Genomic DNA, 27890 nt, shown 5'->3' with positions numbered 1-27890 from the left:
CTTTCCCTACCTGGTGGGAGATGTTTGTGGACCAGGTGAGGCCGGCCGAGATGTGGACTCCGGGGAACTTTCCACCTCCTCCATCAATGTAGAGGGTGGAGTGCTCAGTCGATTACCATCTCCTTGGTCTCGGCTGTGTTCAGATGCAGGTTGTTGTCGTCATCGCTTCAGATGCTGAACCTCCTCTCTGTAGCTGAATCATCGCTGTTGTCGATCAGTCCTATGATGGTGGTGTCAGCAAATTTTATAATGGTGTTACTGGTGTGGATTGGTGAACAGTTATGGGAGAAAAGTGAGTATAAGAGGGGACTGAGGACACACCCCTGTGGGACACCTACATTCAGAATGAGGGTGGAGGAGGTGTGCTCTCCCATCCTGATGTTCTGGGGTCACGCAGGAAGTCCAGTATCCAGCTGCACAGTGAGCTGCTGAGTCATGAGTTGCTTATTAACCAGTTTGTGGGGTTGGACTGTGTTGAAGGCAGAGCTGGTCCACAAACAGCATTCTCACACAGGTGTTGCTACTGTCCAGGTGAGGGCTGTGTGAAGAGCTGTTATTATGGCGTCCTCTGTCGACCTGTTTGCCCAGTATGTAAACTGGTGTGGATCGAGGTCTGCAGGGATGGCAGCTTTAATGTGGGACATGATGAGCTGTTCAAAACATTTGGTAATTATGGCTGCTCAAGCACGTGGACGATGGTCATTCAAGCAGCTCACTGTGTTCTTGGCCACTGAAACGATGGTGGCTGACTTAAGGCAGGATGGTACTACAGACTGTAGCAGTGAGAGGCTGAAGATGGTGGTGAAAACCTCTGCTAGTTGGTCTGCACATGCTTCAAGCACTCTACCAGCTACACCGTCAGGACCAGCTGCCTTCCTCACGTTGACTCTGCACAGTGTGGCTCTGACCTGATGCTGCTCCAGCTGGATGGGGGCGTCGTCCCTCTCTGTAACGGCAGGATGGGTGATGGTGTCCCTGTTTCGTTGGTTGAAGCAGATAAAGAACTGGTTTAGGGTTAGGGCTGGGCCATATCATACCGTTCACGGTAATAGTATAATGTTGGGCAACGATAGGAAAATGAAACATGGAGATAGAATATGGGTAAAACGCGCATGCGTAGTGCCTTTGTTTACATACGCACACGGCGGCGACGCAGAAGGAGAAGAGCGAAAGCGGATCATTGAATGAAACGATGAACCAGAACTGGTTTGTAAAAATGCTGCAGCTTCACTGGTGTGGAACTGGTTTGGCTTTCGTCCATCAGATACACAACAAAGCACTATTTTTGGTAGCGCATGCTAGCGGGCCGCCGTTATTACCGTGTTGTTTGGAAAATACGGCGCACTTAGAATCAATCCTTTGATTTTTCTGAAAGTCGACAGAGCCCCTTATAATCCCGTGTGCCTTATGTATGAACTCTGGTTGTGTTTACTGACCTCGAAACGATTTTATGTGCACGGCGCTCGAAAATCTGTCAGATGTTTCAGTACGACTTTGCTGAGCTACGAAGCCGCAGCGCTTGATGGATTGTTGGAGCATCACGGCTATCGTAGGCGGAGCCTCGCGGAGTGATACGTACTAGAGATGGACCGATCCGATATTACGTATCGGTATCGGTCCGATACTGACCTAAATTACTGGATCGGATATCGGAGAAAAATAAAAAATGTAATCCGATCCATTAAATATCACGAAAGCACCTCACAAAACTTGCAACACGCCGTAACTCACCTCAGAACGTTAGCACGTCGGAGCAGTATGCATCACGTGATAGAGCGGCTGTGGCATGCGGGACCTGTCGGTGGTCTGGATAGCATGTGGAGCTTCGCTAGCAACCTGGCATTTCATCTCCGACAAAGTTATCCCGAGAGAAGTAAAGCAAGTGTGTAAGTCCATCTCTGAATGTTTGTAAAGCATTCCTGCGTTAAGCTTAACGAGCGACTGCCTCTCCTGCTGCTACTTCAATCATGAAACTGATCAATGATCAGCTGATCGTCTCTCTTGTTTGTTTTTGGCCCACTTTGCACCAGAAAGAGGAAACCAGCGGCTGAACAACAGCAGCACGTTTAAGCTTGATCAGCTGTTGTTAGAATTTATTTAATATTACTTTCTACTCGAGGATCTTTTTCTACAGCTGACGTAACTGTGCAGGGGCGGATCTAGCAGAGTTTAGCCAGGGGGGCCGATAGGGCATTAACTGGGAAAAGGGGGCACAAAGACATACTTTTCTTTCTTATTCTCATTTAAAATGTCGAGCTTTTAATAAATAATTATCTGACACCCAAAGTTTTAATCTGAAGTAAAATGAATAGAAGTCCATTACTGTATATAGTAACTATTAAGTCTAATATACCCTAGTAAGCTATAGTACTCTTTACTTTGGGAAGGTACCATCTGTGCAGTCTGCAATTTTGTTGAAGAAAGATGTTGAATCTATTTAATATTTCTTGAAAAATAATTGATTTCTGTGCATTTTTTTCACACTGCATCAAATTAAGGTTGATTACGTCGATTAAGCATCATGAGGTGGCGCGTGAGGGGTGGTTCCCTATTTTTTATTTATTTATTTTTGTTGTTGCTGGGAGTTGGAACCCTATTAGTTAGGTTGCTTAATATTTATGCTAAGTACTCTTTAAAATACCAGAATAGGGAGGATGGTGTAGGTTTAAGTTTATTAGATTGATCAGTATTGCTGAACTATGAAATATTTTTTTTTGCATACAGGTATAACAGAATAGCTTTAGTGTAGTTGTTGTTTTAAACTTGAGTATGAACTTGTACAAAATGCAGCAAGATATTAAAAAAACAGTTTTGTTGATTAAAAACACTATATCGGATTCATATCGGTATCAGCAGATATCCAAATTTATGATATCGGTATCGGACATAAAAAAGTGGTATCGTGCCATCTCTAATACGTACTGTGCTTCAACATAATATTACCGTACTGTGTGTATAACCTTTTTTAAGTTTTGTGGATATTATACATGGTTATGCCGAGGATATGTCGGCCAGAGAGCCCAGGAATCGAACCGGCGACCTTCAGGTTACAGATGCGCTTCCCACACATGTTGGTGCAGACTTGGTCCAGTGTGTTGTTTTCCCTCGTCAGAAACGTTTTTAATGAATCCAGGCGGGACAGATTTCAGGTTTGCATGGTTAAAGTCTCCTGCCACGATCACAGCGCAGTCTTGTAAGTCTTAACAAGTTTACAAAGAGTGACCTTTGACCTTTAAATGTAAATGGACGGCCGAGTCTTGTCTCGTGGAGGTGGCTCTTCTGTGTTGTGCCATGCATTTATGAAGTGGCTGTTTGGTCTCTCCAATGTAGAGGTCTGAGCATTCCTCGCTACACTGTACAGCAAACACCACATTGTTAAGTTTGTTTAGGACTTCTGTCCAGTTTCTGTCGGAGTGTGTTGCTGGGTGTGAAATACACTGGGATGTCGTGCTTGACAAAAACTGGTTCAGAGGTGAAACGACTTTAAGCAACTTAAAGAAGTCCAGACGCTTTTCTCTCCAAGCTACTTAGATGATGTAAAGTGTTGTGTCATCAGCATAAAATTGAAACTGTACTTCTCAATGGTGGGGAATATTTGTGAGAGTAAAGGGAGAGATTGTAAATAAGAGGAGTCCCAACACTGACGGTTCTGCTGTGAACGAGCTGTTTTGTGTCAGATAGGAAGGATGTAAAATATCGTAAAGCTGTGTACGTGATTCCAATACTGGCCAGTCATTCTAACTGGAGAGGATGGGAGATAGGGTTAGGAGCATCACTGCTGATAAGAATGGTGATAAGGTTGGTCCCAGCTCACTGGTGATGTCAGCAGTAGCTGTTTCAGGACTGCTCCTAGAATGAGAAGTTGATCAAATGCCTTGTAGAGCTTATTGAGAACTCAGTAGGCCCGGAGCTGAGATGCTGTCTGGGTGATGCAGAAGTGTTTATGAAAATGGATAGCATAATGAATATATTCACCATTTTCATGTATCCGATTTTTCTCTCCAGACGTCCCACAGCACCATATCTATGAGGAGGAGGAGGTTCTCCCTGAGCAGCAGCTCTGGAACCAGGAGAGGAGCTCCAGTGTGGAGCAGGAGGAACCAGAACCTTCACAGATTAAAGAGGAAGAGGAGGAACTGTGCAGCAGTCAGGAGGGAGAGCAGCTGGGACTGAAGGAGGAGCCTGGTACCTTTATGGTGACTGTTGTTGAGGAAGGAGAGCACAGTGAACCAGGAGGAGACGGGGAGCAGCTCCTCTGTGATGACTCTCCTCAAAGTGAAAGCACAGATGAAGAATCCAGCAAGTGTGAAGAGTCAGGGTTAAGTGAAACTGTGACCTCAGTGCCAAAGAAGAGGAAGAAGCGAGACAGACGTCAGGATGATGTGGAGAGCTGGACTGTGTCAGAGAGTCCCTGCAATGCTGCCACAGGTAGAGAGTCTGATGTTTGCCAAAAATCCATCAAGCGTCAGGCCCAAAGAAAGAAACCCAACACTGATGTGAAACCCTATCCTTGTGATACATGTGGGAAAAGTTTCAGTGATAGAAGTACGTGGAAACGTCACCTTAGAACCCACACAGGTGAGAGGCCATATCCCTGTGATACGTGTGGGAAAAGTTTCAGTCGAAGCAGTCACTTGTATGATCACATGAGAACTCACACAGGTGAGAGGCCATATCCCTGTGATACGTGTGGGAAAAGTTTCCATAAAAAAATGAATTTATCTATCCACATGAGAACCCACACAGGTGAGAGGCCGTATCCATGTGACACTTGTGGGAAAAGCTTCAGTCACAGCAGTTATTTGTATAATCACAGGAGAACCCACACAGGTGAAAAGCTCTTTGCTTGTAATACCTGTGGGAAAAGCTTCAGTGATAGAAGTACCTGGAAACGCCACCTTAGAACTCACACAGGTGAGAGGCCATATCCCTGTGATACATGTGGGAAAAGTTTCAGTCGAAGCAGTACTTTGTATATTCACAAGAAAACTCACACAGGGGAGAGGCCGTATACTTGTGATACATGTGGGAAAAGTTTCAGTCGAAGCAGTACTTTGTATATTCACAAGAAAACTCACACAGGTGAGAGGCCGTATACCTGTGATACATGTGGGAAAAGCTTCAGTCAAAAAAGTAGCTTGATGTGTCACAAGAAAACTCACACAGCTGAGAAGCCAGAGGCTCATAAAACATTTCAGTGTGAGTAGGAATTTGATAGACTGCATGAGAACTCTCACAGGTTGTTTTCCAGAAATATCTGTCTTTTATGCTGTATTCCTGTTTGTGGTCACTGTTTTATTTGAGACTCAGAATCCCTCAGAATCTTCCCCACTCGCTGTCTGAGGAGGGTGCACAGTATCCTGCGGGACCAACATCACCCTGCGCGCCACCTTTTCCATCTGCTGCCCTCAAGGAGAAGGTACAGGTCTATACAGGCCAGAACATCCAGACTGGCCAACAGCCTGTATCCACAGGCTGTGAGGCTCCTGAACTCTCTGCCCCCCTCTCACGGACAATAACCATATCCAACTTCTTAATAGCAATGAACTGGTCTGCATTGGTGCATCATATCTTTATTCTCTTCCCCCCCCTCCCCCCCCCCCCCCTCTTTCTTAAATAGATAACTATCATATCTGATATCATATCTCACAGTACAATAATATTGAATGGGTTGCATTGTTGTATTTTGTCATGTTTCTCAGGTCTTTGTCTGAATTTCTACGAACATTATTGCTAAGGATTGTCTTATTGCATTGGAGTCACACTGGGTTAAATATGTACACTTGGGTTTTAAGGGGTATTTATTATTTTCTTCTTTTTTTTGGGTTGTATGGAAGCCCCAAACGCAATTTCATTGTTCTTGACAATGACAATAAATAAATAAATACTAAAATACTAAATACTCTGGCCCTTTCTGCCTGCTTTAGTCTGTAATGGTCTCTTTAGAGCACGTTGTTTCTTCTCATGCATTCATTTATTTTTTGATTTCATCCACTTGTTATTGTTTCAGCCTTTAGAGGTGATCCTAAAAACCTGCATCCTGATGTATGTATGACACATATTTTGGTTTACAAGGTTACAAAATTCGCAACTACACAATCTGATTTACAAGTACAAAATAAAAGTTCAGTTTTTTTAACTTTTCTCACGCAGCTTTATTTGCAGAAACCCCGTGTTGCATGTAACTTAAAGAAGTATATGTCTCTGGCCATTTCACTTTTAATCTCATCACGTGGTGGTATCTGGCAGTGCTCTTGTTTATGCTTAGATTAAATCTCCAGGGTCCATGCATACTCGCAGTTCTTTAGTTTTGTTCCATTTCTCCATGCACAGCATTGAGTTCGGTTCTTCCACTTGTTGTGATGAGCTGCAACTGTGACATCCTGTCCAGCTCTTTTTTATTTTATTTTTTTTTTTTTTTAAAGACGATCCCTAAGCGGAGCTGGGACTCTCCGTGGAGCCTGGATTAGCGGCTTCGCATCATCTTTCAGCTGGACACTGTACAGTGGCTTGCAAAAGTATTGGGCCCCCTTGAACTTTCCCACATTTTGTCACATTACAGCCACAAATATGAATCAATTTTATTGGAATTCCAGGTGAAAGACCAACACAAAGTGGTGCACACGTGAGAAGTGGAACGAAAATCATACATGATTCCAAACATTTGTTACAAATAAATAACTGCAAAGTGGGGTGTGCGTAATTATTCAGCCCCCTTTGGTCTGAGTGCAGTCAGTTGCACATAGATGTTGCCTGATGAGTGCTAATGACTAAATAGAGTCACCTGTGTGTAATCTAATGTCAGTACAAATACAGCTGCTCTGTGACGGCCTCAGAGGTTGTCTAAGAGAATATTGGGAGCAACAACACCATAGAATAGAATAAGGCCGCACTTCAACTTTTGCGAGTGTATTGCACTTCTTCGTTTTAACACCAGGGGGAGCTGCTGTTGATCAAGGCAGTTGCTCCACCAAAAAGGACAATCACAGAAGAAATTTACCCCAAGTTACTAAACAGGTCAGAACCAAAGAAGCCAAAGGTAGAAAGTGAGTGCAGAAAATTTCAGACACGGTGGGAGAGTGAAGATTTCTTCAAAGAACTCAAGTGTGTCTGTTTGATCTGCACTGAGACTGTGGCAGTTATGAAAGAGGATAATGTGCGACGTCATTATGAAGCCAAACATCAGGCCTGTGCATCCGACACTGGTGCTGAGCCAGAGCAGACATTAACTCTCCCGCAGGGTCAGCAACAGTATTTATCTCGTGCTCGAAAGGTCCAGGAAAAGGCTCCGATAGCCGCTATGAGGTCGCCCAACTCATCGCGAGACATGGCGAGCCTTTTTCAGATGGAGACCTCATAAAACACGGCCTCGTTAAAGTCACCGAAATAATGTGGAAAAAGTGCAGGACTTCAACAACATCAGCGTGTCCAGAAATCCAGTCGTGCGACGCACTGAAGACTCGTCAGCCAACATTAAACTGCACCTGTCTGACAAAGCTGTGCTTTTGATTTTGACTCCATCGCATGTGATGAGAGCACCGACGCCACAGACGCCGCACAGCTGCTAATTGTTGCTGGGAGTGGACGAGAGCACGAGCGCCTTAGGTGAGTAAAAACTATATTCCACAGTACCCGTGTGTTAGGTGCAGGTACACATGCTTCAAATATCAGTAATGCGCATCGATTCTGTCACTACTCTGCTTTTGTGCACCACTTTCTTATCTGCGTTTTCCTTGTTAACACACAGAGCACACACCGCTGTGCACAGCACATGCAGTCAGCTGATCTCATCTGATGCACATCTGCTCCTTGATCAAGTGACATTTGTCCGGGTTTTTGGCACGAGTGGCGTCGGATCAGCACCGCAGCTGGACGGCCCGATTTACAAACCCAGCGCAGCTGATACTCACCAGAATAATCTGCTAAAATGATGCACTCCTGTTATTAAGCCCAGTTCAGTCTGTTAATGTTGATAACTGTTTCAAACGGACGTTAACAGGTGTGTTGCTGAGCCTAATAACTTACATAACAATGTTATTGGGAGTATATGCTTCATAACCTGAGTGCCTCTCACTTTCTTCTGCTTTATTGTGTTCAGTTTTTACATTTCCAGGAGACACTGTGCCCACAAAGAAAGTTGCACCTCCTTCCCATAAGCAGGACACTGTCAGGGTTCATGTCTGCCACCACATGGCTTTCAGGAGTAGGGATAAGATAAGATAAGATAAGATAAGATAAGATAAGATAACTCTTTATTGTCATTGCACAGTCATACATAGTACAGTAGTACAATGAAATTGGAAAAACTGTCCTACGTCGGCACTACATATAACACAACACGACACGATATGACACATCACAACGCAACAAACAACACAACACAGTATATTAACTTAGTATAAAAAAGAAGAATAAGTGTATGTGTATTGCACACTGTTATTATTGCACATTAATTATTATTGCACCTTGTTATAAATATAAATATTATTGTTATCGTTTTAAACATTGTTACCTCCCCCTAAAAAGTCCAGGGAGGTATCCAGTCAGGTCAGCTATTTACATTGATCAGGGCTATTGCCCTGTTGTAAAAGCTGTCCTTGAGTCTATTTGTTCGGGACCTCAGCAGCCTGAACCTCCTGCCAGACGGCAGCAGCTTAAACACCCGGTGTCCTGGGTGTGTGCAGTCCCGTAGGATGCTGCGTGCCCTCTTGAGACAGCGAGTGCTGTACAGGTCCTTCAGGGAGGGAAGAGGATGTCCAATGATTTTTTGGGCCATGTTGATGACCCTCTGGAGTGCCTTTCTGTGTGCTGTGGTGCAGCTGGAGAACCACACACCGATGCAATATGTCAGCACACTTTCAATGGAGCAGCAGTAGAAGACGGTCAGCAGCTCCTTCTTCAGGTCCATTTTTCTGAGGATTCTCAGAAAGTGGAGACGCTGTTGGGCCTTCTTTAAGACCGCAGAGGTGTTAGAGCTCCATTGGAGGTCTGTGTCTATGTGCACACCCAGAAACTTGAAACTGGAGACCCTTTCCACGCACTCCCCGTTGATGCTGACAGGCTGCAGCTCGGACTTCCTCCTTCTGAAGTCAACTACCAGTTCTTTTGTTTTGGTGGTATTGAGGTCCAGGTTGTTGTCTGCACACCAATCTGACAGCCTCTGAACTTCAGCTCTGTATGCAGTCTCATCTCCCCCTGAGATGAGCCCCACCACAGTGGTATCATCTGCAAACTTGATGACTGTGTTGTCTGGGTGGGAACTAACACAGTCATGTGTGTACAGAGTGTACAGTAGGGGACTCAGTACACAGCCTTGTGGAGAGCCGGTGTTGAGGCTGAGGGCTGAGGAAAGATGAGGCCCCACTCTAACTCTCTGTACACGGTCTGAGAGGAAGTCTCTGATCCAGCGGCAGGTGGTGGAAGGAAGTCCAATTTCCAGCAGTTTATTTATTAGTCTGTCCGGGAGTATCGTATTGAAAGCAGAGCTAAAGTCAACAAAGAGCAGCCTGGCGTAACGGCCCTGCACTTCCAGGTGAGAGATGGTGGTGTGGAGCGTTGTAGCAATGGCATCTTCAGTTGATCTGTTAGCTCTGTATGCAAACTGGAGCGGGTCGAGTGTGGGTGGCAGGCAGGACATGATGTGACGTCGGACCAGTTTCTCAAAGCACTTCATTATAACAGGTGTTAGAGCAACTGGTCGGTAGTTGTTGAGGCTGCTAATGTTGGTACGCTTTGGCAGTGGGACAATTGTGGCTGACTTTAGGCACGGCGGGATGCAGGACTGGGACAGTGAAGTGTTGAAGATCTTAGTGAAGACCCCAGCCAGCTGGTCTGCACACTCTTTTAGGACCTTTGCGGTTACCCCATCTGGTCCGGTGGCCTTCCTGGGGTTCACTGCCCTCAGTGTGCGCCTCACCTCATATTCCTGCACTATGAGGCTTGGGCTGCTGCTGTCCGATGTTTTTGCTGCTGCTGCCTCTGGTCCCTTCACCTCAAAGCGTGCGAAGAAGTGGTTCAGCTCCTCTGCAAGCTCCGCGTTACCCTCAGTCAACGTGGTATTGCCAGGTTTGTAGTTGGTTAAGTGCTGAACTCCCTGCCATACCTGTCGTGAGTTGTTGGTGGTGAAGTGGTCTTCGATCCTTCTCTTGTACGCTGCCTTGGCCTCTCTGATGCCTCTTTTCAACTGAGATCTGGCTGCACTGTACTGCATACCATCACCGGATCTAAAAGCGGCGTCACGTTGCTTCAGCAGAACCTGGACCTCTTTAGTCATCCAGGGTTTCTGGTTGGAATACACCCGGAGACGTTTGTCCATGGGTATTTATACGATTTTCACGATTCCGATTCCATTTTCGATTCTGTTTAACGATTCGATTCTTTATCGATTCTTTATCGATTCTCTTTAAAAAAGGAGAACACTAAGGTCGATTAGCTCAGAACTTTGTTTTATATCTTCTCTTTGAACAAGATAGAAATGTAGGAGTAACATGGCCTTACAAACCCAACAGTGAGATCTTAAGAGATCCAGCCTGCGGCTCTTCAATGGGGCGTCACAGGGTCCCCAGGAAAAACATTGTAAATGTAAAATAATAAAATAAATATTCTTCTGTAGCGATAATAAAGTATAACATAAATTATTCTGTAGCAATTACACAAGAATATCCAGTAATGTCCCTGCCTACAATTAAACACATTCACTTACTGAAAATCATCTGCTGTGGCAAACGGGTGCAAGCCTTTGACCACAAACTGAGTCACTGCTCGGTGACATTCGTCTATCCTGCCTGAAAGGAGACGCTGCCGGCAGACTGCAGCGAGAACTGCCAGCATCTGAGCCAGACTCTGTGTCTCTCATCATGGTTATCTAAACGCACAGTAATGGCAGGTTTGTAATAAGGCAGATCGCGCTAACATAATATGCACTGTTATGCTGGGCTTACACTGTGCGGCTTTTTGGCCCATTTTGAGCCGATTTGTCAGTCGTGCGACCGTTTTGGTGATCGGCCCGATTTTGGCCTTAATCGTACGACGTGTAGTATACGTGGGGTAACGAGAAGCGATTTACACCTCAAGACCAGCCCCCGATCATCAATCGCTTGGTCGGTTGGTTGAAATCCTCACGACCGTCGTGAGGGTGTCACCGCAGCTTCTCACACTGCTCACGTGCAAACATATAAATGTCGGTGAAAAAGATGGAGCAGCGCGGCTGTGCAGCGTGTGATCTGGACACAAGCAATGGAGGCACAACTTGTAGAGCTTTGGAAAGCTCATCCGAGCCTTTTCGATGTGGCCTCACAAAATTATCACAACCACAACAACCGTGAAAATAGTTGGATCGACACTGCTGCTCAATCACAGCTGATCATGTTTTTCATTAGCAATTTATCAAAGTGGTGTGTCTGTGTGAGTGAAAGACAGAGAGAGCGACATAATTTCTGTTATAACCTTCATTTTATGGAGGCACAGTGTGAGCGCTCAGGTCGCATCAGAGCATCGGGCGGTATAGTCTGAGACCTGCATCGTGACCTATGAACTTCTAACCCCTGCGAGTCAATCGTGCAGTTTGAGCAGGAGCTGAATCGCGCGACTGAAAAAAATCGCACAGTGTAAGCCCAGCTTAAGTTGATTATTTACCTGCCGCATTAACGGCAGAGGACGTGCAAACGTTACCGCTGCTGCTCGGTTGAGATTCACGAGTCCGGAGCAGAATTAAAAACACGACATTCATTTAAGGTCATCGTGTGTTTTCTGAGCAAATGCTTTTGCATATTCGTAGTGTTTCCTCCCTTAAATGAAACATCTACTTGCAAGTATTGCAAGTTGTCCTGTTGTCATCCGTTCTCGTAAAGTATAACCAAACTTTTGAGCCGCTTACGCGCCGTGTTTCCTGCCAGGTAAATGACGCTCTGCATTCGGGGCGACTGGAATAGATAAAGGAATCGTTTGCAAAAATGGCAAACAATTCCAAGGACTTGAAACAGTGGGAACCGGTTCTCAACAAGAACCGGGTTTCGATACCCATCCCTATTCAGGAGTACATTGGATTATCTTTGCTGGTGACACATTCTTCTTCATTTTCTTTTTAACCACAGCTATTTTCACACTGTCGTGCACTGCAGTGACACTTGTTCCATTAAATGCCTTTGCATGCTGCGAAGCTAACTCACTTGCATGACACAGTCTTTCTGCTTCATCCACAGTTGGTTCGGCACGTCTGAGCAGCCGTTCTCTAGTCCGTTTGTCATGGATCACATTCACAATTGGTTCACAGACCACAGAAGTTTTTTACCCCCCAAAATCACATGACTGTGCTTTAAGCTTCAGATCAGTCACAAAGCAATCAAAAGTGTCTTCTGGTTGCTGCATCTGAGATCAGAAGATGTACCTATCATATACTGTGTTCTTCTGTGGTCAACTTTTCAACCGCTTATTTCTGTCACCAACTTCCTCGAACTTGAACGTGTTGAAGACTTCAGCGGTGTGAGGACCAGCCACCGTGAGCAGCAACACAATTTTCCTGGTGTCGGGTTCAGAGTCCAGTCCCATGGCAGCCATATACAGCTTAGACTGATGAACCGAGACTGGTGTCCACATCCCCACTAGTTTCAGCCCTTCCAGTGGATTCAAACTTTCCATCTTGAGCAGAACTTTATGTACAGGCTACGAACAGGATATAAATATGAAAAACTATACAGAAATCTGAGATATACAGTTATACAGAAATGGGAACTATGCAGGTTATAAACAGTTGTAGGATTAAAAATTATCATATTGTACAGAATGATTATTTACACAGAGCTATACAGTAGTGCAGTTAAGATAAGTGAGGGTGTAGATAGTTTCTACAGAGGCTATATAAAGTGCTGGTGGTTGTGAGTGGTGGTTCAGTCCATGTTATTATTGTGTGTTTGAGGGTACAGTTGTCCATTGTGGGTGTGTGTATGTTCAGTCCATGAGTTTAACGTTGGTCAGATGTCAGGAGGCAGAGTTCAGGAGTCTGACAGCTGTGGGGAAGAAGCTGTTCCGGTACCTGGTGGTCTTAGTCCGGAGGCTCCTGTAGCGCCTCCCAGAGGGCAGGAGGGTGAAGAGTTCATGTGATGGGTGACTGGGGTCTTTGATGATTTTCCCAGCCCTTTTCAGACACCGCTTCCTGTAGATGTCTTTTATGGCAGGAAGTGGTGCTCCGGCGATGCGCTGGGCAGTTTTCACGACCCTCTGCAACGCCTTCCGGTCCGAGGCAGAGCAGTTCCCGTACCAGACTGGTCTCATCGTTGTCACTGATGAGGCCAATCACCGTGGTGTCATCTGCAAACTTAATGATGGTGTTGGAACCATCAGCAGGTCTGCAGTCGTGGGTGAAGAGGGAGTAGAGGAAAGGGCTCATCACACAGCCTTGTGCTACACCGGTGTTCATTGTGATGGTAGATGAGCAGCGGTTATCCAGCCGGACATGTTGGGGGCGGTTGGTCAGGAAGTCCAGTAACCATTTGCAGATGAGGGAACTGATGCCCAGGTCTGTCAGTTTCCTGATGAGTTGTGAGGGAAGGATTGTATTGAATGCTGAACTGAAGTCTATAAACAGCATTCTGGCGTAGGTGTTGTTGTTGTCCAGGTGTGAGAGGACAGAGTGCAGTGCGATGGAGACTGCATCCTCTGTGCTCCTGTTCTGGCAGTATGTGAATTGGTGGGGGTCCAGGGTGGGGGGGAGACAGGATTTGAAGTGTGCTAGGACCAGCTGCTCTAAGCACTTAGTGATGATTTGCTGATCTGCACTGGTTGCCTGTGAAATTTCGTATTCAATTCAAAATTCTGTTGTTTACTTTTAAAATTACTAATAACACAGGGCCAAGTTATCTTAAGGAACTCTTAAACTCATATCTTCCTACGAGGGCCTTAAGATCTTCCTCACAGTTATTGTTGGTTCAGCCCAGATCTCGCTTGAAGTCTAGAGGTGATCGAGCGTTTGCTCTAGCTGCACCTGAGCTGTGGAACAATCTCCCGATTGGCATCCGGGCGTCTGATTCTATTCAATCTTTTAAATCACGGCTTAAAACATATTTGTTTGAACTTGCTTTTTCTACTAGTTAAATTCTCGCCTCGCTTCTGTGAGTTATTCTATTAATGTGTCTGGTTGTTTTGCGTTGTCCTGCGCTGTCAATGTTTTCCATCACTGTGTTTGATGGTTCAGCTTTACAGCTTTACTCTGCTATAGCTCTGTGCTATAGTTTATTCTTATTAGTGGTCTTTACCTGTGAACATAATCTCACACTTATATGACTCTGACGTTATAGTGCTAATTATTTTTATTATTTTATTGTTGCGTTGTCTATGTTCTCTATCACTGTGTATGATGGTACAGTTCTACTTTGCTATAGCTGTGTGCTATAGATTATTCCTATTAGTGGTTTTTACCTGTGAACATAATCCCACACTTATATGACTCCGATGTTTTAGTGTAAATCATTTTATTGTTTTATTGTTTTATGTAAAGCACTTTGGCATGCCCCTGGCTTTTAATGTGCTCTATAAATAAAGATTGTTGTTGTTGTTGTTCTTGATGGGGGTGAGTGCTACTGGGCGGTAATCACTGAGGCTAGATGGGTTGGAGTTTTTGGGTATCGGGACGATGGAGGTGGATTTGAAGCAGGCCGGTACCACAGCGTGGGCCAAGGACAGATTGAATATGTCTGTCAGCACTCCTGTAAGCTCCCCAGAACACGCTCTGAGAACACGCCCGGGGATGCCATCAGGGCCTGCAGCCTTGTGGACATTGATCCTGCTCAGCACCGCTCCTACATCGGTGGGGGAGAGAGTTAGAGGTTGGTGGTCTGGCGTCACGTCTGCTTTTGTTGTGGTTGTGGGGTTCCCTCGCTCAAAACGAGCATAAAAGTTGTTGAGCTCGTTGAGGAAGGAGACATCAGAGGATGCGGGGGAGGGTTTGGTGGTCCTGTAGTGTGTGATGGGCTGGAGTCCTTGCCACATGCGTCGGGGGTTGGAGTTGGAGAAGTGTTCTTCTACCTTCTTTTTGTAATGGTGTTTGGCTTTTTTGATGCCCTTCTTTAGATTAGCCCTGGCTGTACTGTAGGCGTGTGCATCTCCTGACCTGAAGGCGGTGTTGCGGGCCTTCAGGAGGAGACAAACATCCCGGTTCATCCAAGGCTTCTTAGATTATAGGTATTGCAGTAGAGGAGGATCTAGAAAAGCTCAAGCAGTTTATTCATGGTGGTGAGGTCAGCAGGGTAAAAGACTATTAAAAACAATGAATGGGAAGAGGGCTGGTAGCGTGTCAGCACTTTTGGAATTCAGGAGGCTATCCTGCCAGATAGAGTTCAAATAGGATGCATGAGCTTTCCTGTTAGAGCATATGTTCCCCTGCCCCTCGGGTGCTATAAATGTCAAAGATATGGGCACATCGCTGCAGTTTGCAAGGGGAAACACAGGTGCCCCAGGTGTGGAGGTGAACACAGGTGTGAGGAATGTGGGGATAGTGTACAGGATAAATGCAGTAACTGTGGGGGGCAGCACAGAATTATGGGTGTTGTGAAGTCAGAAAGAAGGCCATGGAGGTCGAACAAGTTAAAGTAGTTCACAACATAAGTTACACAGAGGCCGTCAACACGGTACAGAAGGCAAAGGACAAGACAGGAAAGGTTCACCCTATGTCAACATCAGATTTAGTAGAGTCCCACACACCTGGAGCTGATTCTGGGTAATCAGTTTGAGGATTTAAGCTCTGCGTTGACTCTCCTTCACCGCCAGTTTGTCAGCTACCTCAAGTTGGTAATTGGCTCCATGTTCCATGCTATTGGCTCTTTGTACTTCACTTAAGTTGTTGTCCTGTGCCACCACTCACCTGGACTCTCCACGCCACTTACCTTCAGCTGCAGCTTCTCTCGGACAATCTCTCCAATCTGGAAACCTCTCGGATCCTTACCTGCCTGCCCTCCCCCATCTCTCAGTCTCTCGGACACAGCAGAGCTCAGGTCAGCCAGCTCATACCAATAACCTACCTGGCTACTCACCGCCTTTCCCTCAAAGCCAAGCTCCACTCCAGCTACAAGTAAGCAAAATACCAGTTATACTCACCATCTCCAAGCCCCCTCTGCGCTCCACCATCCTAACACCAGTTACTTCTTTTCTCAGTTCAACCACGAACAGCAGCTCATGGAATGAAATGTGAGTGACAACATTAATGAATATTTAGCCAACCTGTTGCTTTCATAGGTGATGTGTCACTGTGAGCTGTAGGACGGGAAATGGATGATGTGGTGATGATTCTTCATCCGATGTAAAAAGACTGAATCCTTACTAAGTTTAGAGAACATCCTATGAAGCTTGCAGGCTCAGTCTGTCTGCAGGAAGATCTGACCCCAGGTAAATGTCCAGCGCAGCACTTTCAGGCAGAGACTCAGACCTGTGGAGGCCGCTCAGTGAGGACTCGGCAGCATGTGAACACAACCTGAGCTCTTTGACAATTCTGAACAAACCGTGATTATTTTACCACAGAAAGTAGATTCTGTTCAACTGGACATTTTCAGTTGGAGAAACTCATCTAAGTAACTTCTTCAGCCTCAGCTGACTGCAGGTTTCCCCAACCTTCCAACAAAACTGAACATTTGCATAATGACTGAAACTAGCACCGCTGCTGAGCACTTCAGTACTCCAGTGCTACTTCCTGAATGTCCAAATTAGCCACAATGGGTGAAACTGGGGAACCCATGGCACACCGATTTTTTGCGCCTGTAGTACTGAGCCTTGTATATGAAATGTGAAATAAAGACACAGTTCAAAGAGCAAACACTGTTTATAAGGTTGGAAACCTGCTGTTAATGAGGAGGTTCAAAGGAAGGTGGAGGATGTTATCACCGTGGCCTCATGCGGTCAGGATGTGAATAAAACAGCCACCAATCTATTGAAGTTATCTCGGTTTATTGAACTGTAATCAGCAGCTCAGTTTCAGTTTTATTTGTCATATGCAAGTTAGCACAGGGTCATCATCGCAATGAAATGTATTTTTTAACGAGCAGAAGACAGTCACTCAGCAGAATGGTACAGTAGAAGAAAATAAAATAATAAAAAATAAATAGAAAAATAGTAAAGAGCAAAATATTAATAAGATGTAGTAAAAGAAAAAAGATTTTCAGTTAACTGACTAAATATATGTATGTATGTGTATATATAAATATATGTACACACTAGTGATTGAATAAAGAAAATCTTAAATAGGAATGTGAGGGGGGGCAGAGGGGATATTGCACAGGAATGAGCAGCAGTACAAACTGAACAGTACAAAGGTTTTGTTTTTTGTGGCCGTTGTTAGCGTCAAATGAGGTTCAAGCAAGAGTCTCACATGTAGCTGATCACAGATCATTTCTTCTGTCCTGTCATCAAACTCACATTTAGAAGCAACTCAGTTCAGAGATATCAGCAACAACATTCACCTTGGCTGAAAAGTGTTGTTCAATAACAGCAGAGGCGAAAGTATCACCTGTATTTGGCAGTGAGTAGAAAATCGTTTGTCCCTCTGTTCCCAAGCAGTGAAGTAAAGTAGCTCTTCGTGCTTCAGGCCAAGCATTCCCTGTTGCATTGATCACAAGCAAATAATTGTTGAACATACGCATCCACATGTTGAAGGGCAAAGCAGGATCTCCAGGGCAAGGCAAAAACATCGGCGGTGGATGGACGTTTGCAGCCACGATGACTCAGCAAAAAACTAAGCAGAAAAACCACGCAGGGTTACTCGCTGCCAAAATGTAGCAGCGGCCGGTAATGAACCAGTCCTCATCAAGGAATAGTGCTCTTTAATGATTTCAGCACAGACTTTACATCATAGGGAGACTCATCAAGTTATCAGTTAGCCATCTTAACTATATTCTAAAATTTTACCAACTCCACTTTACTCTTATTTCACGACACCACCCACTAGTGGTGCAATATGGTACAGTCATTACAGGACACAACACAGGTGGACATGATCAAGCTAATGAAGTTTTATATTGTGGTTGGAGACCAGAGACGGGAGAGCGCCAGACAGCTGGTGGACGTATGTGCCGAACCAGGGGAACAGTGTATCGGGTCACGGTCCTTTCTACAGTTACCTTTCATAGCCATTCTAACCCTTTTGTGTCAAGTTCTGTGTATGTCATCAGGCCCACTCACCAGGTATGTAAACTTTTGATCAGGATCATTTGGGTAATTTGTGTAGTGATCGTGATTTAAAGAGTAAACACAGTTGTTTGACAATAAACGTCTTCAGCCAACCACTAACCATGAGTGAAAGAAAAACTTGTCTGAAAAATGGTTAAGAAATCATGAATTCTGCCAGGATATGCACAACAGTACAGCGTTTTAATCATCTTTGGAACAGACTCCAGTTTCAGTTCACCTTTATGTGTTATACATACCGTATTTTTTGGATTATAAGGCACTTTAAGCGAAACAAAACAGTCAGATGAGTCAAACTTTACTTAGCTCATTCTTCTTGCTTCCTCCACTTCTGTACCATTGATTCATCAATGCTGTATTCTATCACAGCTGCTCTATTCCCATGTTGCTGCAGTATATTAATGACTAACCTCGTATTGTGGATGGATTATCTCAGTTGTTCTCCTGACTGAAGTTTGGTCCGTTTACAGCATCCTGCCATGCGATTGCATTTGTCTCCAACCATGAGGAACCCTCACGTTAACTTTTATGGAGTGGAAAAGTGTTAGCGTTCATCCTCCAGCTTCACTGTGTTTATGTTATGCTAACATAGCTGTGTCGCTAGCGATCACGTAGCACATCATTATATACCAGCTAGCCCAACTTCAGTAACCCTACAAACGTCACTGCTGTTTAGTTTACTGTCTTCATTTATGTTGGAAGTGATAGCAGAGCTGTACGTTTGAATTTATTCAGAAATCTCTCAGTCAGAACATGCTATATCATGCTTAGATGGAAGCTAGCGAGCTAACTCCCGGCTAACTTTGTTAAATTTAATAAATTCGGTTTTCATGGATGCCTGGATGTTAACATATTGCTGCAAAAAAAACAAGTTTAACTATCGCCTCTAAAGGCTGAAAAGAAACCCCAAAACAAGTGGATGAAATCAAAAAATAAATGAACGCATGAGAAGAAACAACGTGCTCTAAAGAGACCATTACAGACTAAAGCAGGCAGAAAAGGCCAGAGGGATTCTGAGTCTCAAATAAAACAGTGACCACAAACAGGAATACAGCATAAAAGACAGATATTTCTGGAAAACAACCTGTGAGAGTTCTCATGCAGTCTATCAAATTCCTACTCACACTGAAATGTTTTATGAGCCTCTGGCTTCTCAGCTGTGTGAGTTTTCTTGTGACACATCAAGCTACTTTTTTGACTGAAGCTTTTCCCACATGTATCACAGGTATACGGCCTCTCACCTGTGTGAGTTTTCTTGTGAATATACAAAGTACTGCTTCGACTGAAACTTTTCCCACATGTATCACAAGTATACGGCCTCTCCCCTGTGTGAGTTTTCTTGTGAATATACAAATGACTGCTTCGACTGAAACTTTTCCCACATGTATCACAGGTATACGGCCTCTCACCTGTGTGAGTTTTCTTGTGAATATACAAAGTACTGCTTCGACTGAAACTTTTCCCACATGTTTCACACGTAAACAGCTTTTCACCTGTGTGGATTCTCCTGTGAATATACAAACGACTGCTTGAACTGAAACTTTTCCCACATGTATCACAGGGATATGGCCTTTCACCTGTGTGGGTTCTCATGTGAATATACAAATGACTGCTTCGAGTAAAACTTTTCCCACATGTATCACAGGGATATGGCCTCTCACCTGTGTGAGTGATAAGGTGGTATTTCCAGGTACTTCTATCAGTGAAGCTTTTGCCACATGTGTCACAAGCAAACAGTTTTTCACCTGTGTGAGTTTTCTTGTGAATATACAAATTACTGCTTTGACTGAAGCTTTTCCCACATGTATCACAGTGATACGGCCTCTCACCTGTGTGGGTTCTCATGTGGATATACAAAGTACTGCTTCGACTGAACCTTTTCCCACATGTATCACAGGGATATGGCCTCTCACCTGTGTGAGTTCTCATGTGATCATACAAATTACTGCTTCGTCTGAAACTTTTCCCACATGTATCACAGGGATATGGCCTCTCACCTGTGTGGGTTACAAGGTGACGTTTCCACGTACTTCTAGCTCTAAAACTTTTCCCACATGTATCACAAGGATAGGGTTTCACATCAGTGTTGGGTTTCTTTCTTTGGGCCTGACGCTTGATGGATTTTTGGCAAACATCAGACTCTCTACCTGTGGCAGCATTGCAGGGACTCTCTGACACAGTCCAGCTCTCCACATCATCCTGACGTCTGTCTCGCTTCTTCCTCTTCTTTGGCACTGAGGTCACAGTTTCACTTAACCCTGACTCTTCACACTTGCTGGATTCTTCATCTGTGCTTTCACTTTGAGGAGAGTCATCACAGAGGAGCTGCTCCCCGTCTCCTCCTGGTTCACTGTGCTCTCCTTCCTCAGCAGCAGTCACCATAAAGGTACCAGGCTCCTCCTTCAGTCCCAGCTGCTCTCCCTCCTGACTGCTGCACAGTTCCTCCTCTTCCTCTTTAATCTGTGGAGCTTCTGGTTCCTCCTGCTCCACACTGGAGCGCCTCTCCTGGTTCCAGAGCTGCTGCTCAGGGAGAACCTCCTCCTCCTCCTCCTCACAGACCTGCTGCTGTGGGACGTCTGGAGCGACAGAAGAAAGAAGTTACTGATGCAACCGCAGAAACATTAACAGGACTTTACAGCATGACTGCATCACTCATGAATGTGGACAGGCACCTGAGTTCACCTGTTTTGTGGTTTAAAAGCCACAAAGACGCTGTGTTTAGAGAAAATGGGTCTCAATTGTTCCCATACTGCTGACACATACGGGATCACTGAGGGTTTTTTCTTCTCCAGCTTTGACAAAAGTCCAGCTGGGATAACCACATTTACTCAGGGTCAGCTTTTAGATGTCCCCCATTACTGATGGAAATCTCACAGTCCAAGAAGGCTAACCTGCCACTTTTCATATCCTCCCTGGTGAATCTGATGTGTCGGTCCAGCGAGTTAATGTGATCCGTGAATTGTGGTACGTCCTGAGATTTGATTTTCACAAAAGGTGTCACCTTCGTCTGGCACAAACGATTATTCTGATAGTTGGCTAGTCACCGATTATTTTTGCGATTAGTCGACTAATCAGATCATGCATCCACCAGCATGTGTCTCCTCTTATATAACTATCATTAGCTTACAGCTTGAAGTGTTTAAGATATGTGCTAACTAAAAATAAAGACAAGATGATACTCTATTAACCTTTTAATAACATTTGCAGATTGTCTCGGTGCAGTTTAGTAAACTCAGCTGTCTGCTCCTTGCTATCTAAAATATAACAGGACACCGGAGTAAATTCTCGAGCACTTCTCACACTTCTGTTTAATCAGTTTTCTGCTTGACGTTTATTCAGCTGTGTGAAAAGTAGAGATGGCACGATACCACTTTTATGCCTGATACTGACATAGTGTATTTAAGCAATAAAACAGTTTTTTTAATATCTTGCTGCATTTTGCATAAGTTCATACTCAAGTTTAACACAAACAAACTAAACAACACTGAAGCTATTCTGTTACACTTGTATGCAAAAAATGCACTGCAGCCAAAATATTTCATAGTTCAGCAAAACTGATCAATCAAATAAACTTAAACCTGCTCCATCCTCCCTACTCTGGTGTTTTAAAGAGTACTTAGCAGAAATATTAAGCAACCTAACTAACAGGGTTGCAAACTCCCAGCAAAAGAAAAAAAAAAATGCACAGAAATAAATTTTTCAAGAATAATTAAATAGATTCAACATCTTTCTTCTACAGAGCTGCAGACTGCACAGATGGTTCCCAAAGGAAAAAGTACTACAGCTTACTAGGGTATATTAGACTTAACAGTCACTATATACAGTAATGGACTTCATTACATTTTACATCAAATTAAAACTTTGGTTGTAAGATTCAGATAATTATTTATTAAAAGCTCGACATTTTAAATGAGAATAAGAAAGAAAAGTATGTCTTTGTGCCCCCTTTTCCCTGTTAATGCCCTATCGGCCCCCCTGGCTAAACTTTGCTAGATCCGCCCCTGCACAGTTACCAGCGTCAGCTGTAGAAAAAGATCCTGGTGTGCAAAGTGTTATGGAATAAACATATATTCTTAGTGCTTATTTTCTAATTATATTGTTTTATTTACTTTAATAATGAAGGCTTGTAAAGCAAGGCCACTTTTGACTCACAAACTAAGTGTTCAGCCAGACTGAAAAACAGGAAGTTAGTGTGCAGCTGTACAAGTATATTAATAAATACAGGAAACTAGACAGAAAAAGAGGAACTACTAACATATAAGGATTTGTTTGTGTTGAAACTGTGTGTGACGTGTAAAGTACCAAAATAACACCTATATGAGACATGTTTAGCCTGTAATGTTAGAGATTCTGCAGCTGGCTTTGGGCTGTGCAGGGAAGATGATTGGATAAAGAATTATAAATGTTTTGACCACTCTGAGTCGGGTCTTCTCTGTTCTGTCATGGGGATCAAAGAATCGTGTTTAATATTAAATAAATTCTAACAACAGCTGATCAAGCTTAAACGTGCTGCTGTTGTTCAGCCGCTGGTTTCCTCTTTCTGGTGCAAAGTGGGCCAAAAACAAACCAGAGAGACGATCAGCTGATCATTGATCAGTTTCATGATTGAAGTAGCAGCAAGAAGAGGCACCATATATCGGTTGTTAAGCTTAAGGCTGGAATGCTTTACAAACATTCAGAGATGGACTTACACACTTGCTTTACTTCTCTCTGGGATCACTCTGTCAGAGATGAAATGCTGGTTTGGTAGCGAGGCTACAAATGTTCAAACAGACCGGCGACAGGTCTCGCACGCCACAGCCGCTCTATCACGTGATGCACACTGCTCTGATGTCCTAAGATTATGAGCCGAGTTACGCCGTGTCGCAAGTTTTGTGAGGTGCTTTTGTGATATTTAATGGATCGATTACATTTTTTATTTCTCTCCGATATCCGATCCAGTAATTTAGGTCAGTATCTAACCGATACCGATACGTAATATCGGATCGGTCCATCTCTAGTGAAAACTTTAACTTTAATCTCAGCCAAACCGATTTACTCAGGAACAAATAAAATACTGAAAAAAGCCAAACAATAACATTTTTAAGTTATCTCAGTGACTCATATATCCTGTTTAACCTGAGTAGCGAAAGACGGCGGTGGGTTTGAAAACGATTTGCCGGGAGTCCGGTGTTCTCACGGCAAATCTAGTGAGCCTAGCCCCCGGCTAGCTATCGAGCTAGTGGGTAACAGACGTCTCTGAAAACGTCGGAGCGCTTTTGAAAATATGCGGTGTCCTGATAAACTGAGCCGATATTTGAGGTTTACACAGCTACATTCTCGCCTGAAAATATGTTAAACGTTTATTTTGTGACCCAGAAAGAATAATAAGAGTAATATTAACACTGGGGCAACGCTATGAAATCTGGGATTGGTTGGGCCACGAAGGATACACCTGCCCCATCTGTCAAATCTGGGGAAGGACGCCTTTGTCGGCCGCATTAGGAGAAGTCTTCGTCGCGTCGTAGCGTAATCGGTCTACAATTGCAGCCTCCGAAGGATTCGGCCCTTAAATTTGGACACAGCTACAATACCGGACACAGCTTCTTCTTCTTCGGGGTTTAACGGCAGCTGGCATCCTTGTACATGCAGTGCTGCCATCTTCTGTTTCAGTCCGTTATTACACTCTTAAATCCTGCTACTTATTCCTGCGTCTTTCAGGATTTTACAAAGCTTCAAACGACGCGTCGAAAATTAAATTAATGGTCAACGATTTTGATAGTCGACTAATCGTGGCAGCCCGAGGTTCATTCACATACCTGAACCAACGACTTGGTGGTTTTCCAGGGTACGATAACAGAGCCCTGTTTTCCACTTCCTTCATGTATAAATTGGCCACACCGAGTGAAAGTCGGGCTACATCGCACACCCACGCTTCAATTCAAGGACACGCTCACGGAACAGGCCTAGCTTCCTTGGTTCTTTTGTTAGAGATCGATCGATCAATATTCCAAGCTGTATAGGCTCGAAAGCCTACTACCAATTAAGCATATTAGGTGATGTGCATCTCTGTAATGAGAAGGGGTGTGGTCTAATGACATCAACACCCTATATCAGGTGTGCATAATTATTAGGCAACGTCCTTTCCTTTGGCAAAATGGGTCAAAAGAAGGACTTGACAGGCTCAGAAAAGTCAAAAATAGTGAGATATCTTGCAGAGGGATGCAGCAGTCTCAAAATTGCAAAGCTTCTGAAGCGTGATCATCGAACAATCAAGCGTTTCATTCAAAATAGTCAACAGGGTCGCAAGAAGCGTGTGGAAAAACCAAGGCGCCAAATAACTGCCCATGAACTGAGAAAAGTCAAGCGTGCAGCTGCCAAGATGCCACTTGCCACCAGTTTGGCCATATTTCAGAGCTGCAACATCACTGGAGTGCCCAAAAGCACAAGGTGTGCAATACTCAGAGACATGGCCAAGGTAAGAAAGGCTGAAAGACGACCACCACTGAACAAGACACACAAGCTGAAACATCAAGACTGGGCCAAGAAATATCTCAAGACTGGTTTTTCTAAGGTTTTATGGACTGATGAAATGAGAGTGAGTCTTGATGGGCCAGATGGATGGGCCCGTGGCTGGATTGGTAAAGGGCAGAGAGCTCCAGTCTGCCTCAGATGCCAGCAAGGTGGAGGTGGAGTACTGGTTTGGGCTGGTATCATCAAAGATGAGCTTGTGGGGCCTTTTCGGGTTGAGGATGGAGTCAAGCTCAACTCCCAGTCCTACTGCCAGTTTCTGGAAGACACCTTCTTCAAGCAGTGGTACAGGAAGAAGTCTGCATCCTTCAAGAAAAACATGATTTTCATGCAGGACAATGCTCCATCACACGCGTCCAAGTACTCCACAGCATGGCTGCAAGAAAGGGTATAAAAGAAGAAAAACTAATGACATGGCCTCCTTGTTCACCTGATCTGAACCCCATTGAGAACCTGTGGTCCATCATCAAATGTGAGATTTACAAGGAGGGGAAATAGTACACCTCTCTGAACAGTGTCTGGGAGGCTGTGGTTGCTGCTGCACGCAATGTTGATGGTGAACAGATCAAAACACTGACAGAATCCATGGATGGCAGGCTTTTGAGTGTCCTTGCAAAGAAAGGTGGCTATATTGGTCGCTGATTTGTTTTTGTTTTGTTTTTGAATGTCAGAAATGTATATTTGTGAATGTGGAGATGTTATATTGGTGTCACTGGTAAAAATAAATAATTGAAATGGGTATATATTTGTTTTTTGTTAAGTTGCCTAATAATTATGCACAGTAATAGTCACCTGCACACAGATATCCCCCTAAAATAGCTAAAACTAAAAACAAACTAAAAACTACTTCCAAAAACATTCAGCTTTGATATTAATGAGTTTTTTGGGTTCATTGAGAACATGGTTGTTGTTCAATAATAAAATTATTCCTCAAAAATACAACTCGCCTAATAATTCTGCACTCCCTGTATATAGGGGGTGTATGAGAGTCTTTGTGAGTCTTTCACACACATATTAAACAAATATGTAAGACTGCTTTCTTCCATGTGTGCAACATCTCTAAAGTTAGAAATATCCTGTCTCAGAGTGACGCTGAAAAACTAGTTCATGCATTTATTACTTCCAGGCTGGATGACTGTAATTCATTATTAGATTTCAAGATTCAAGACGTAGGCTGCCGGGGGATTCCCATGATGCATTGAGTTTTTCCTTTCCAGTCACCTTTCTCACTCACTATGTGTTAACAGACCTCTCTGCATTGAATCATATCTGTTATTAATCTCTGTCTCTCTTCCACAGCATGTCTTTTATCCTGTCTTCCTTCTCTCACCCCAACCAATCACAGCAGATGGCCCCGCCCCTCCCTGAGCCTGGTTCTGTCGGAGGTTTCTTCCTGTTAAAAGGGAGTTTTTCCTTCCCACTGTTGCCAAAGTGCTTGCTCATAGGGGGTCATATGATTGTTGGGTTTTTCCTCTGTATGTGTTATTGTAGCGTCTACATTACAATATAAAACACCTTGAGGCGACTGTTGTTGTGATTTGGCGCTGTGGAAATAAAACTGAATTGAATTGAAGTGTGAGAGGAAAACCCCAACCCTGCCTCACAGCAGCGTCCTCGGGTGAGTTTAAAGCTGAATGTTTGTTTAAACAGAGACACATCCACCTTCTGTCCTCCAGAAACATCCCTGCAGCCTCAAAGTAAACGTACCACAGAGCTGTGATCAGGATCCTCCCTCAGAGGGACACTCACCTGTCCTGTGCAGCTTGATTTGGGGTTTCCAGGTGATATCCAGCAGTCTGCGCTGACGCTCCATCTCTTCCTCGTACTGCACAGGATCATTATGAACTTCAGGCTCCTCCTTCAGTCCCAGCTGCTCTCCCTCCTGACTGCTGCACAGTTCCTCCTGTTCCTCTTTAATCTGTGGAGCTTCTGGTTCCTCCTGCTCCACACTGGAGCTCCTCTCCTGGTTCCAGAGCTGCTGCTCAGGGAGAACCTCCTCCTCCTCCTCACAGACCTGCTGCTGTGGGACGTCTGGAGGACAGAAGAAAGAAGTCACAACCACAGAAACATTAACAGGACTTTACAGCATGACTGCGTCGCTCGTGTGTGAGAGTAAAGCCGTCCAGTCAGCTGTAAGTCACTGATCTCAGATCTGCATTTATTCAGACGAACATCTGGAAGGTAAAGCCCCCTCAGCACAGCAGCAGCACCGCACTGCCACTACAGTTCATAAATTCAATATTAGGTGTCACTGTGCCGAGCTGCACATTAAACTCTGTGTCACTTCTTTCAGTCGCGTCCGTGACTCTGAACAACAACATGGTGGACTTTGTTGTTCTCACACGTGTGTAAATGTGACCACAGGAACCGTGCACGTGCTGTGTACCACTTTAGCTTTTATGTGACATCATCACAAAGGGCCCGGGCGACCACTCTGACGTCACTGATGGAGAAATAAAAAAGACGTATTGTTATGACGTTAACACTGAACTCTTTACAGCTCTGCAGAAGAAGAAAGGAAACCAAGGAAAAACCTTTTCAGGCTAGATTACTGAGTTTAGAAGGTGCACCTGAACGCACCATCAAACACACGTTTCACCGCCAAACAAAAAGTTTTTCAAACGATTCACAGGATTGAGTGATGGATCCAGGTCAGAGAAAAGCTCAAATCCAGGCTGATTTCAGCGCCTGCTGTTTGAATGCAGCGCAGCGCAGTCCTGTCCTCTGTTTGCTCTTTGTTAGCTCACATCTCCAAAAAGTCCTCACAATCAGAAACGTCCCGCAGAGCTGTGATCAGGATCCTCCCTCAGAGGGACACTCACCTGTCCTGTGCAGCTTGATTTGGGGTTTCCAGGTGATATCCAGCAGTCTGCGCTGACGGTCGATCTCTTCCTCGTACTGGACGATCGTTTTTTCAAACTCCAAGAATATTTGTTCAGCAGCAGCAGTTAGTCGCTCGTTGATGAACTCTCTCAGATACTGAACTGAAGGCATCGTTGCTGCCGCAGCTCACACACTCAGCTCACACACTCAGCTCACACACTCGGCTCACACACGCGGCTCACACACTCGGCTCACACACGCGGCTCACACACTCGGCTCACACACTCGGCTCACACACTCGGCTCACACACTCAGCTCACACACTCAGCTCACACACAGCACAAAGCCTCCAAAAGTTCACGCTGGAACAACCAAACTGCCGCTTTTAAAAA

At 44.5% G+C, this 27890-nt stretch overlaps 2 protein-coding genes across 11 annotated transcripts in view; one reads left to right on the top strand and one right to left on the bottom strand.

Annotated features, from left to right (window-relative positions):
* The window catches only part of LOC113010249 (zinc finger protein 391-like), a 33008-nt gene that overhangs the window by 3884 nt on the left and 1234 nt on the right, over positions 1-27890 (top strand). For 2 of the 5 annotated variants that reach the window (XM_026149242.1, XM_026149241.1), the window contains one exon: positions 4006-5347. The exons of 1 other annotated variant lie outside the window; for it this stretch is intronic. In XM_026149242.1, the coding sequence (XP_026005027.1) occupies positions 4006-5207 (1202 nt within the window). In that variant the 3' untranslated portion in view covers positions 5208-5347. Of the gene's footprint in view, positions 1-4005; positions 5348-27890 lie in introns of those variants that run through there. 2 more of the 5 variants (XM_026149244.1, XM_026149243.1) reach the window with 2 other exon arrangements.
* Positions 18996-27717, bottom strand: LOC113010226 (zinc finger protein 391-like). 6 transcript variants are annotated; one of them, XM_026149207.1, is made up of 4 exons: positions 27498-27717; positions 26425-26706; positions 19548-20741; positions 18996-19379 (listed from the first exon to the last, which is right to left on the bottom strand). In XM_026149207.1, exons 1-4 carry the CDS (start codon positions 27667-27669, stop codon positions 19282-19284), a joined length of 1746 nt encoding a protein of 581 aa, XP_026004992.1. In that variant the 5' UTR covers positions 27670-27717; the 3' UTR covers positions 18996-19281. The 6 variants fall into 6 exon arrangements, with proteins under 6 accessions (XP_026004992.1, XP_026004991.1, XP_026004993.1 ...); XM_026149206.1 differs by having other exon boundaries at positions 18996-19633; positions 19802-20741; XM_026149208.1 differs by having other exon boundaries at positions 18996-19826; positions 20079-20741.

This window comes from Astatotilapia calliptera, chromosome 18 (genome assembly GCF_900246225.1).
Source record: "Astatotilapia calliptera chromosome 18, fAstCal1.2, whole genome shotgun sequence".
NCBI lineage: Eukaryota > Metazoa > Chordata > Actinopteri > Cichliformes > Cichlidae > Astatotilapia > Astatotilapia calliptera.
The sequence above is the reverse complement of the archived record's forward strand: the minus strand, read 5'-3'. Positions and strand labels throughout refer to the sequence as shown.